We start from the raw sequence: 13,726 nt of genomic DNA, 5'->3' as shown, positions 1-13,726 counted from the left end.
GGTGGAAGTCTTTTTCGCTACTCGAAGGTGACATGTCAAGATGGCCGTATGCAAGCCGGATCGTAAACGGAGCGGGAATGACCTCGACTTGTTACGCAACCCGCGCAAATGCACAGCAGTTGCAATTACCTGCTGCACTGCTGTCTCCTGTCACTCACTTTGTTTTATTTTGTACCAATCCTAATGGGGCAGAGGTTGTTCCTCCAGTGACAGCTTGTGTATTTGCTTGTGCGTGTTAAAGTGTGTTGCGCTGCCATGTCAATGAGTTGGCTCACAGGCTCTCCTGAGGTTACGAGCGTGTGTGTATGCATACAGTAACAACATGTGTATGTGTGTGTGTGTTTTTTATTTTTTTTGTGCCAGGAGGCCCCCTGGGTGAGACGAACACCTGCCTCTGGGCTGTGCGCAGTGCCCCTGAATCCCCCGTGTTGTGTTGTAACGTTGTTATCATACAGTAACTCTTGCAAGATGTTAAAGCATTCACCTGACAAACTAAAACAATGCAACGCCTAACCAGTAAATACGCAGAATCCAGTGAGAGATGTTGTTCTCTTATTCCTCGTGGCCAATGCTCACGAATGCAAATGTGCGTTGAGTGGAATTGCACAATGGCCGACATAAAACGAGGCTTCATTGTAAGAGCGGTCCACAGAAGTGGTCGTGGTCTCCATTATGGAACACGGGGGGAGGTTAGAAATACGGGCTGTCCGTCGATGACAGCTAATGTCATTTATTAATGAGGATTTCAAATATGGCTTTCTCCTCTTGGGGTTATGTCTGTGTTGCCGCAAGATCAAAGGTCACTGCTACCAAAGAAGGCAGTGCAATTGTTTGGTTACTGATATTATCTTTTCGTCTTCCCCAAATGGTTTGTTTAGCAAAGGCCCCAGCCAAATTCCATCTGTTTAAGCGTTAGACTAAATTGAAGCAGACAGGAGAAAAAAAAATGTCGTGGAAGCACTGCGAATTGAAGTGGATATTTTACAGGAGGCTCCCCTTGTGAGATCAAATTAACACAAGCCACAGGAAACATTCTTAGGATCGACAGGACAGGGAAATTAATGAAGTTAAATGAAGGATTATAAATTTGAGGGTGTCAAACAGGTAACATACCACGCTGTAAAATATATTTTTTCAGTAAAGCCTCGCATCGCATTTTTTACCCTAGTGACAGCTAGCTAAAGAGCTAGCTAGCTAGCTAATATTATTTATTGCACTTAATAGTCAAGCTAATCTGAGAGTAGCGACCTGGTGCAAAATCTATTTATCCCTACTGTGCTTTGTCAGATCATAAATTGCGGACAAAACTTGTGCTGACCAAATAAGAGAGTACTGTTCCCGTATCGTAAAGTGGTATACGGGTATCCGGTATGAGTTTTCTATCAACAACTCACTCATAAATCCATCTCTTGTACCTAAACATACAGAGGAGATGAGACACAAAATGCGAGTCATACCAAACGCACAACAGGTTCAGCAGAACATGACCCAATTTGAAAGGACTATCGAGCGCTTCCGAGTTTCGATAAGCCCTTATTATTTACCGTAAGGTTTAGTTGCAGTCACCCCATTTTGCTCAGACTGATGAGGTTTCTCTTGACTGTCATGGCAAATTTTTTTGACGGTTTAAAAATCTCACCGGGCATCCGTCACAATTATGGTCTGTTAACTTTGCCCATCGTGCCCTCCCTACGTTGTCTCACGGCCAACACGTTTTGTCCAAAGTGGTCTGGAAGGAGCTGTCGCGTCTGCCGGGAACGTAGTGCCAGCGCAGCCTACAATTAGAATGGTTGAGAATGAAAACACGGCATAACACAGGGACCGGACTTGTGCGGCTTTGTTGGCGATCTGGCGGCAGTTGCAGCAATAGCGTGTGTGCCTTTCAAGAAAGACACATGCTCAAAGTCAGATTTGACCTTGGAAGGATTTGCAATTATATTCAAAGACTGGAGACGCTGCTTCACATTTTTTTAGCACATATCAGCAGGGGGGAGCGGGGGAAAAAAGACATTGAGACGTTTCTCCTTTGGTGATGGTTGACGTTTTCATTGAGAGTAACCTTCAGACAGGATGTGTGAACAGATGTTTTTTTTTGTTTTATAAAAAGTCAAACTTAATGATTTAAAAAAAAACCCAACAAGCTTAAATATCAAACTCTAAAATGTGTTTGAACAATGATACAATGAAATGTGAACGATACACAGATTATTCCAGCTCAGGATTTACTCCATCAAGACGTACGAGTGTATTGAAGTGTATTCATGATTCCAAAAAAAAAATTGTCACTCTTGATTTTAATTCAAAATGCAGAAGCCATGCAGAACGTGGCACGAAAAAGTACGTGAAACCCTTTGGTGGTGAACCTCCCAGAAGCCCTCCGCATTTTCGTGACATCAATCGAAGCTTATTTTTGTTTTTGTTTTTTTTTAGTCCGCGTATTCAAAAGGAACAGCTGTTCCTCAATTTCTTCTGTGCGCTCAGGCAAGACAAACAGGCTCCGACCCAGCCAATGTCATTCATGATAAAAATCACACACCATTCTTACAATGACAAAGAAATATTTATTACATCTTTTGTTTTTGTTCATGATTGTTTTCATTTGTTATAGCTGCTCCAACATGTGTATTTACAAATAAACACCACTTGTTTTGTTTTTTGTAGAAAAAAAAAACAAATCTAGCCAGAGACTGAGCGGGGAAACAGAAACATAGGAGATTGGGACGGATAAAGGGTACACTCGCTACAACGTGAAAACAAACATGACGTTTGGGGAAGTGGTTCTTGCAACGATAGCAAAAATAATTTCCCGGACAAAAGCACGCCGTGGCCTTTGTAGCTGCAAAAGATGAGAAAGTGATTTGCAAACCAGAAACGCCGTCGCATTGGGCGACACGTTACTAGGGAGCAAATAGAAAGCGAAGCCTTTGGACCGACACTCCTTTGCGTCACCATTCGCTCGGAACACAGAAAAGATCGCCAAATGCATCTGAAGCATTGTCACGGCGAGCTCGCGTGCACCTCGACGTGATGATACACTGTAATAAAACACCCGCATAAACTGGAGTCTCTATTTTACTCGATTATTTTTTTGTCTGTTTTTTTTTTGTGGCTCTTCACGATCCATCTGGTCTTCATTAAGGCTCTTTTCCATGATTCGTGAGTGTAAGATAACCACTGAATGTTCAATATGATCCACATTTTCACCAATTCACATCGCAAGGGTGTAACGTATCCACGTTTCATATAAAACACATACAAAAGGAAAGAGTTTTCTATTAGCAAACATTATTTTCTTACTGATCACCCGGCAAGGGGGGTGCGAACAAAGTATCTAACACCGTATGTTACAATAGACTTCTTGTTGGATACACAGTATCCAGGAAAAACCGATTGCTTTTCTCATGGTGACATGGCCGGAGGTGAAGATTTTTGGGTGTACCGGGGCTTGATGGTAGATGTCAGGAAGTAATATGAAACCAATAAATCCATCTTTTGTTATCTGCACAGACCTGCAGGTATGTGAACACACACACGCGCACACCCCAAAAAAAACAAAAAAAAACATCCGGAGACTGGAAGCTAGCTAGGTGGATTTGAGATCATGCAATGCGTATGCAACTTCGTGAGTGAAGGTGGTGTGACAAAACATCAAAATTCAACATGCATGTAACCTCTGAATATGTAAAAGATTATTCGTGTGAGTGTGGACGATCAGGCGACATTGACTTCGCGAAATTGTTGTGACTTTTGTAAATGCGCAGATACAAACACACTCCCATAGAGAATTTTGTTGTTTGTTTGTTTGATGTTTTCCGGCTCTCATAGGAGCAACACACCTGATTCGAATCATCAGGACCGTTCCAGTGCTGCTTCACAGCTGGCTGATGAGCTGATCATGTGAATCAGGCGCGTTGCAGCCGGGAGGGATGCAAAACCAGGCAGGGCGCACATGCCTGCCGCAGACTATTTGTCAACTTGAAAAATGCACCTGGATCTCAACGATTTGATTCTATCCATCTACAATTTCTTTTCCAGTGTATGAAGTTTCTGACATTCTTATTTTCATATTATTATGCGTGTTTACCTCCAGGATTCCTGTCACTATCCCTCCTGACGCTTGACTAAATCAAAACGGACATCGCTGCCGTAGTCGTTTGCTTTCTATCCCATCGGAAAAGAACGGGGGGCTGTGCTGAAACTATGTGCAACGGTACCGATAATCGAAGCGTGTTTCTATCCGCCGCTGTGTGCGCTAGCAAACGGTCATGCTGGAAACCAAGGACACGGTGTCACCAAACTGTTCCCGCCAATGTCAAAATGCTCTGACAAAAAAAAAATATATATATATTCTCATTCGGAGGAAATACGGGATCGAATGATGAACGGTGTGGTTGCGCCATTCCGTAGCGCACCACATCTGTGCTGCTTTTATCTGAAAAAAGACTCACCGTTGCTATTTATGTACTTGGCTTGAGGTACGGAAACATCACTGAACGTTTTAGGAGGACGTGGTGTGACTATATACAACAATTGTGTCGTGACAGTGATTCACAAATAATGCAAGAGAAAACCTACAACTGTGACATTCATTAATACCATATTTGAAACACATATTCCACAATTTGTACACCCTGATAGCACATCAGACTCTTTTTTTTTCCCTTCCTTCCTTACTGGACTTTGTAAAACCACAAGAAACATTCCGATTAAAACAGACACACCAACTCCATTTAGTATTATTGTGTGATTTTCCCAAATGAAATATCTCTGATGGTATTTGACCTGACGAGATGTGTTTTTATTGCCTTTTGACTGGGAGAGAAATGACAAATAAAACGCATCTTGCCAGGGCAAAAACACATACAAACAAACAAAAAAAACCCCAGAAACAAAACATACCTTGCACATGTCATTCCAACATTTAACTGTACACCTGTGTTGGCTGCTACACTTGAAGTATGTGGTCTATTAAAATGTACGGTGGGTGGGGGGCGACATTGCTTCAGTTGAGACATGAAAAATGAGTGCTGCTTTAACTGTTCTCAATATATTTTCAACAAAGGCTAATCCACAGTCAACAAATCATCCAACACCTTTTTTTATCACCTGAGGAAGGTTACATTGTGACAGGCTTGCCCTTAGACCCCCTCCCCCTGCCCCACCCCCAATGCAAAAAAAAAATAAAAATAATAATAATTTCTTCTGACCCACGTGTCGCTCTGCGATCTTCTCATGTGAGGTGTCGTCATGTTACTTGTCGGGGTCTTACGTGACAATCCATACACAGAAAAGGCCCGGAAACTTGATCCGGAAACAATTCCGGAAAGAATTTAAACACTGTTGTTGTTGTATGCGTGCGCGTGTGTGCGTGTGTGTGTGTGTGTGCGCGTGTGTGTTTGCTTGGACACAAATAAATGCTCAATATCTGGGAGGTGAACATGAAGAGACTGCCTCTTCCAGCATGGGCGAGGTCAATCACACGAGTTGGCAAATGGAAGTTTTTCATGGTCCCCTCCTCTTTCATTGTGAAAGATTGTCAGAGTTTATCTTGTTTCTTTTTTTATTTTATTTGTTAATGTAATATAAAAGTGCTCAATAACGGGGAGGGGTTGAAGGGTAGCGTAGCCTGTAAGTCCAATCAGGATAGTCAATTCCCGGCCCTTTCCTCAGAACGGGCGCTATGACGACATGATCGCTGCCAGGAGGACGAGGGCAGAGCACAGCAGGAGCAGCGAATTGCAGCACGGGGCGGCCGAGCTCACGTCCCTCCGAGAAGGCTCCGGTGACTCGTGACTGATGTCATCTGAAGGCAAAACCGTGAGATTTTGCTTGAATATATTTCCTGTCAAATATCGGATACTCCTTCAATGGTGAACATTTTGGATGAATTGTTCAATGAATAATATACGTTCCAAAACTGAATTCTGTACAAAGACATCTATCATCTACAGTATCTACCGCCTGAATTCTCAAGAGAAGCGCCCCCCCATACCCCCCCCCCCCCCCCGCCCCTGCACATAGCTGAAAAATCCCACCAACCTCTGGGTTCGAGACTGTTGTGACTGCTTTCGTCAAAGTCGACCCCTTCCTGTACACCGCCAGAGTTTCGCACGCAATTGTCTTGAAACACAAAGAGGAGAGAAGACGACGCGTGATGACCGAAATCCGACGTCACTCAAACTACGGTCCCAACAATGCGCAACTTACTTTGTGGCCGAACAAAGACTTTGAGGCGAAGGCAGCTCCTTCGTCCTTTGGCGTCCGTGAGGGAAGCTGAAGGGAAGGGGGGGGGGGGGGGGGGGCAAGGGGGGGGGGGGGACAAAGAACACAAATGATTCCAGTTTTTCTTCAATCTGATCCATTTCCAACTAGACGCCAATTTACATTTTTCAACACTTTTGCAGCACATCATCACAGATAAATCTGCATTGTCTGTCACTATCCATGTAAAGTGAAATATTAGAAACACTCAATTTAGTTGTACGTTTTAACTATGAAGTACTACAAACAACTATCAGATGAATCAAGTTAAAAATAAAAGGTTTCCATTGTTTATTATGTGCTGCCTTGGTGTTAATACAGTAAAGACAGTTCTCTAATTGGCACACTCATCATAAATGCGACAACTATAAAAGCTTCTTCAAGTTTGGCGACAAGAAACGAACAAGCTGACAAGGTCGATGTTTTTCTTTTTTTTTATTCCGTAAAGGAATTTAACTTTATCTCCTTTAAAATAGTCTCCCCCGCAGGAGCTTTATCTCTCTTTCTGAACTTCCTTCCCTCATCCTGGTGTAAAAAAGCGTGTCGACTTCATGTGCATTCCCATCAAGCAACTCAATGTCATCTGCGCATTTCCATTCCCGCTTCCTGTTCAGCTCACCTTCAAAAAGTTGCAGCAGTCGTTCAAGTGTGTTTCCAGAAACTTTTTGGGTTTCTGTGTTGATTCAGGTCATTGACACACGACAGGAGCACTGGGCTGCCCTTCGCTTGCGCTAGCGCTATTGTCTGGAATATTTTGACGTGGCGTCTAGTGCAGGGGTGTCCAAATGACGGCCCTTTGCGGCCCGCCATCCATTTTTCAGGGGCCCGCGACATCACAAAAAATATTAAAATGATGATGACTGTGTCAAAGTTACCCCTGAAGCTGCAAAACTGGCTGAAAACTCTGTGACGTGATGTGATGACGACCTTTATGACGTACAAATGTCTTCCCCTTTCTGTCACAGACTGCCTACAGAACGTAAAGCGTCCGTCGACACGGGAACTCAATTCCTCCTCTCTCATATAGAAGCTCTGTGCGACAGAATCTGACCCAGTGATAAATTTCCACACTTATCCGTGACTGAGGCTCTTATTTCAAAAGGTGCAATATCAGATGCTGCGTGCCCGTGAGAGGAAATAAAAAACTGCCGTAAACCTCGCCAGGAGTGGAATATTGGTTGTCGAGTAGCAGAGACAGGATATGAACGTGAAAGAGAAACGATGTCAATCACGCTGCGTCCGTCCGTCCGTCCGTCCGTGTCAACGGGTCTCGAATAACCTCCCTCACAGCCAGACAAAATCTACACGTCTCACTTTGAAGTGTGGTGCCACGATCTTCCCGCGTGGTCTTATTCAGTTCCCTCAAACTAATCCTACAATTTGTTGGACGAATATAAAATGTGTCTCGCTTCACTTACCGTATTTTCTGCTCTATAAGGCGGTTCGGATTATAAGCCGCACTTTCAATGAATGTCCGGTTTTAAAACCTTTTTCATATATGCACTGCATTATAGGGCGCATAGAATAGAAACTACACCGGTAGCAATGCTACAGTTGTTTGTTTCAGGTCTTATAAAATCATTTTGTCGCCATATGTACGTATTTGTAATTGACATGTTTAGACTGTATTACACGTTCATGTTTTTACATCAATAAATGTTCATAATGTATTATTACACATCGTAGTCGGCAGCCATTTTATTGGAAATGCTGAGGACGAACTACCATTATAACGTACGTATTTGTTTTGTCCCTCGAGGTATGTTGTGACACGGTTTGGCCGCACCATAAATACTAATTAGGCAGTCAGTCTATGCATGTCCAACATTTCCAAATGTCGCAGAGGACACCCACGGGAAAAAAAAAATGGAAACGGCATTGTTGCTGTGTTTGTTCTGCAAACTGTGACAACTTGCATCAACAATAACGGTGGCTGCCGTCATATTTTTGAATGCTAAAAAGGCCAAACCACTTTAGAAATCCGAGACAATAAACCTCGGCAGGAAGAATGGAAAAAGACTGCGAGTGAAATTAGGCACCGCGAGGTGTCATATGACGAAGACCCGAACGTGAAGAATTTATTGTTCGTGGCCACGTTTACATTACGAGTTTTTTAAAAAGTTTGTCACTTACATTTCATTCCGGTGTCCTCCACCCAGGAACTTTCTCAGCCTCTTTCTCAGCAAATGCAAACATCCCTTCAGACTCCAGCGCACCAGCAATTACGCTCGTGTCTTCTTTGCTCGACTCGTGTCTGCCACTGAGGTCAAAGTCTGGCTTTTCTATCCTCGAGCGACATGGTTGAGCTGCACCACCGTTCGCTGAAACTCCAGCTCTACCTACCATTCTACCTCCACTTCCCACTCAGACATGATCTGCCGCATGATTTCAGTGTATGCAAACAATTTACCCTAAACTTTTTTCCATACTCTGTGCAAAATAATAGTTTGTATGGACGCGGCCGCAGCCATGATTTCAGGTTTGGTGCCAACGGAGCATTGCAATGAGGCATGTAAGGTCTCTTTGTAAGGGGAATTAGCCAGACCTCGATTTTAATACGGTGGGATCAGATGTGTAAGAATTGGTTTATGCCGGGGCCTTCTCTGCGAGAAGTTAAAGGGAAAGCCGCCTGTGCTATCCAAGCCCCCGTCATTATCGATGTAGATCTGCGCTGAGTGTACACAAGCGCTGAGCCCGGGCGTTTGAAGCGTCGGGGGCTTTACGGCGAGTCAGTCATCTCCCTCACACGGCGGAGAGCCAGACTCTCAACTGTCTCCTCTGAAAATTGGATTTCTATCCCCCGAGATTAGTATCAGGCTTCCTCCGCTCTACTACAGCTCTATAAGAAAAACATGCCGCTCTCCGAGGCCTTGAGAAGCTAGCGGCGATGACTTCATAGTCATCTGAGTAACCTTTGGCCTTGTTCGACCAGCCGGCAACACCGCTTGGCCTTTATGCCTGTCTGCCAGACGGCCGGTAGCCGACAGCAGGTGTCATCTATTTGACGTGACCCCGCCTCCGCTTCCCTCCTGCCTGGGGCCAGTGACAATCACCGCGGAGGAGGATAAAGGAGTATCTGTCTCACTGAGGCGGGCGGACACGACCCCCACCCCCACCTCACTTTGTCACTTACAGAATCCCGACCCAAAGTTGACGCGAGATGCTTCAACGAGTTGTTGTTAATGCTTTGTTCCAATAAGACAGAGTCTGCGGTGGGAGCAATAGCGGCAGCTGCTAAAACATACTTGACGGCGTTTCCGATTAGCATGAGAACGGCATAACGCAAACCCGCAGTCTGAATTCGCTATCTGATTCCGCATCAGCGAGCTATTCAACAGCTGTACCGCATTATTTTCTGAACCGTTATGTACAGCGCAGCACAACTGATGGGCCTCGTGTCAACAGCAACGGTCTGACACAAGACTCCTGGCTCGTTTCACTTTCCAAAGCTGCCGTACATGCTTTCAAAGACAAATAGAGAATGACAAACAAAAACAACAAAAAACGGCCGCACGATAAGGCTACTGCGTCGGTGCAATGCTTACCGTCTACATCAATGAGGATGCAGAACACACCGTTAAAAAAACAAAACAAAAAAAACTGCACGACAAAAAATCCGTGAAACGGCGAACCCGTGAAGGATGAACCGTGTTATGGGATTAAGATTCCATTTGCAACCTACGTCTCTTGTCAATGAATTCTTGCTCCAATCTCATGTTGAATGTCTGTTGGGGATTGCCAAAGCACGTCTTTTTGGTTTCTTGGACTTGAAGTGTTCTCAAAATACCTCAAATCTACCATCAGGAGCCACTGTATCTGTTCAGTCCCTCTTTTCTGCCCCTGCAGGGCACTGACATCACTTATGAAAACAGAAGTTTCCAGCTGCTTGTTTTCTTGAGTCTCTTCTCACAAGGAGGAAAAAAAGAAAGCTGAGCTCAGCCAGTAAGCAACAAAAGACACTTGAGTCTCAAATCGAAACAGCTGAAGTATTTTCCTCCGTGTGACTTGTGTTACGGGTTGAACCTCACTCCAGGGAACTAGAACAAAACACTGAGAGGTATTTTTCTTTTTCCAATACTGTATCGCTCTGAAACATTTTTCATGTTTCTAAAAGGTTAACATTTTCCCTTCTGCCATAACGGGGAAAGTCAAACACTGATGTTGTGTGATTCGGAATTGAACCAAATTATTTGGGTAAAAAAAACATTCTAAATTCATATTAAGTATTAATTAAATGACTCCATTTGCAATTCAAACCACGGTTGTGTGTGATGTTGAATAGATAGGAATATAAAGTTTCGGCCAAAAAGTTGAAGAAAGTATTTTTTTCTTATTATTTTCTACGTGTAGCTGTTAAGAATGTGACCTTGGAACGAATTATTTCTATTTCTATCCCGTATCGGATGCCAACCAGGGTCTTAAAATGAATTGTATTTGACTTTCGATGTTCCGCTGTAAAATGTTGAAACCTGCACACCCTCGTGGAGTTAACTCCGATTTTATAACATTGTAAAAGCAGAGCGAATGAAATAAAGTCATTGTTTTGTGTGATTTCTGTGAGCACCGTCATCGCCATACTCACAGATGTAGTAGTACTCTCTCCCCGGGCGGAACTCAAAGCCCAATGAGAAGGGTGTAAAGAGCTGGAACTTTTCGGAAAACTTGAGTGGTCCGTTTGAAGACAAAGGCCTGTTGCATTCCCAGCGCTTGAAGCCTTTGGCGGTGTGGTCACATGAGCTGTAGCCATCATAGTTCACCATGTAAAGCACATAGCGCTCGGCCCGCTCATCCGACAGCGGGCTGATGTAATGTGGACAGTAGACGTCGAGGTAGTCGTTGATGCAGACGTCAATGTGGTAATCCCCCCGGTAAAACCTGAAGAGAACAGAAAGAAAATTTTAAAAAACGGAAAACGTTAGTCGCTGAAAAGTGACGGTACGGTGGAACCTCTTTTCACCGTATTCCATTTGCAACGTTTTCACCCTTATAAGGTTCACATTCCTGATTTCACATCATTCACGTTCATTATTCGATGGAAAATTAGACGTTTTTGTCTTTAGCACTGATAACTAGGGAAAAAAAATCCAAATACCCAATAAATGGCTGGAATTTTCAATTCGACATCCAAATACCAAAACATTCAATCGCCGCAGCCCCAATTGACTTAATTTGTAAAGTTGTTCACGCTAATGCTAGTACTCATAGCGCCATGATGCTTTTTAGGATCATTCGGCCACGGTGTTGGCCACGGCGGCCTGCTGTTATTTTGTACATGAGCATTCTGTGGCCAGGTCATAGGCATGGTATCATGAACTTTCAATGTTATTGATAACAAAAGTTATTTTGTCATTAGAGTTCACGTTGCTGTCCAGGCTACGTCGATGTAGCCATTGCAAAATCTGAATACGTCGGACTCAATCAACTGAACCCTCTCAGAAGACTCCATTGAAATCCTCTGCAAGACGCCTGGCAGAAATCCTCCCGTGAAAGCCCTTCATCAGTCAAAAGCCATGTCGCCGGGTCAGGGCTAAGCAGCGTCGACTTGAAATTCAGGCCCCATACAGGGTTAAACGTCTGGTTAGCCTTTCGCCTTCAGAGGATCCCACTCTGGAACGTGATTTTCATTCGCAAAGATGAAAACTCCTCGACAGCTTTGTGCAGAAGGTTTGGAAAATGACGCACGTGTTAAAGCTTAACACTGCCCTCCAATTTTGTCTCCTGTAAATTGTATGGAAGTGAGATGGGGAGTAACAGCTCAGCAGGGATAAGACAGGTTTTCATTCGAGACCAGAATGATTGGAAACATATATTCCCAAAGGCGCCATATAAGGTTGCATATGTGAGGCTTTTAGCGGCCGGCAATTAAGGCCATCGTGGCCGCTTGTGTCACTCCGGCTGCTAATGGGCCGTGGATCAGTCTCGCTGACATGCTACAGATGTCTTGCATACTCCTCTGTTCACAGAAGTCATGAAGAGGAAGAACAGGCCGACGACTGAGTCCAAGGATGCACCGGGATGGGACAACAACAGCGCAGCAAATTTGTTTTTGTTTGGCCAGAACGGAATCCGCTGGCTCCACATCAGAGAACGAAACAATGAGTCCACGAAGCAGTAGCCGTTCTGTAGCCAGGTGAGAGTGGAAAAGAAAAGGTTTATGCACAGCTGTTGCAACTGTCATGTCTTGGCTGACACGTTCGAGGCTACATGAGAGGCGAGTAGCGTGATGTCGGGGGTGCCGGGGGTATCAGGTTGTCGCTACGCAGATTTTACATGTGCTGCGGGATTAGTGGCCACGGACGAGCGGGATGTCTGCATCGTGACATGATCAATTACGTTCACATTTTTTTTTCTCTCTGTCCTGATTCTAGTCTGGTCAAATATGACACCAAATACCTTGTTTTGTCCTGAGACCCCCCCCCCCCGCACCCCACCCCACAAACCACCTCTGAGAGTTTGGCTCCAGGCAAACTCAACATGTCCTCCCATAGCCTTCGTTTCAGTGCGGCTTGCTGATATTATGACTAGCAGAGGTCAAGTGGCTCCGCGGTATCACGACCTTGGCCAGAAGCGATGGATGGTCTCGCTTTGTCCTTCTGGCTTTACTCAAGCCCACATGTCGGCTTCGACTTTGCTCGTGTGAGCAGCTGTCGATCAAATGTCAGCCAAACCGAAGAATTGCCGACTCATTCCTGATCCACTTTGGAAGAGCTTTTCTGAAAATGACGATCAACCTCTTAGTACTTGCCCCCGGATTGTGTCTGCTATCGCCGCCAAATGAGAAGTCAAACAATCAGGGGCCATTGTTGTGTTTGGCAGTGTCAAGCAAGATTGGGCAAGAAATTTAAAAGCGGGGGGGGGGGGGGCATATATGTATTTATCCTGGAATCAGATGTGTGTGTATATACTGTATATATATATATATATATATATATATATATATATACATGTACTTTTGGTGCATATAATCTGTACATTATGCATCTAGGTTGTGTCTTCACATGTGTACAACTTACAATGCTGGTTTCCCACACACAAGTGTGAGAATTCAGGCTTCCCGAATTTCCATTTTGTATAGATTCTAGCTATCCATTGATCCTTCTTCTTCTTCAAATGAAATGTTACCGTACCGCACGTAATAAAAAGTTTTGGTTTTTTTTCAGAGGGCTGCGGGGCATAAAAAAAGATTTGGAACAACTATAGACGCGATAGGAGCGTAATATAACCATCGACAGTATGGGAAGAGTGAGCACAAAAGGGCGCTCCAGATGTCAGCCAGATGAACGTATCGAGACGCTTTTGAGCAGCAGACATAAAATACCGGCAAGCTACAAACGCACAACCCCGACTCAAGATGGATTCAAGCGGACAACGTTTTGAGCTTATACTGTCCTTCGGTTTCGATTAAGGAAGAAGCTGATCGGAGTTTTCTTCCGCTGATGTCTGCTTTGATGTTGACTATCTTTGC

The 13,726-nt window shown here is 44.2% G+C and overlaps 1 protein-coding gene across 1 annotated transcript in view; it reads right to left on the bottom strand.

Moving 5' to 3' along the window:
* Positions 1 to 2,279: 2,279 nt before the first annotated feature.
* Positions 2,280 to 13,726, bottom strand: part of LOC147191435 (ephrin-A5b-like) — a 47,768-nt gene continuing 36,321 nt past the window's right edge. The window contains exons 2-5 of the mRNA XM_086135251.1: positions 10,844 to 11,136; positions 6,208 to 6,273; positions 6,040 to 6,120; positions 2,280 to 5,803 (exon numbers count right to left, since the gene is read on the bottom strand). Coding sequence (XP_085991377.1) covers positions 5,679 to 5,803; positions 6,040 to 6,120; positions 6,208 to 6,273; positions 10,844 to 11,136 — 565 coding nt within the window. The 3' untranslated portion in view covers positions 2,280 to 5,678. The remainder of the gene's footprint in view (positions 5,804 to 6,039; positions 6,121 to 6,207; positions 6,274 to 10,843; positions 11,137 to 13,726) is intronic.

The sequence above is a fragment of the Hippocampus guttulatus genome, chromosome 17 (assembly GCF_054856545.1).
Source record: "Hippocampus guttulatus isolate MCC_2025c chromosome 17, RoL_Hgut_1.0, whole genome shotgun sequence".
Taxonomy (NCBI): Eukaryota; Metazoa; Chordata; class Actinopteri; order Syngnathiformes; family Syngnathidae; genus Hippocampus; species Hippocampus guttulatus.
This window is presented reverse-complemented; position numbering and strand designations above follow the sequence as displayed.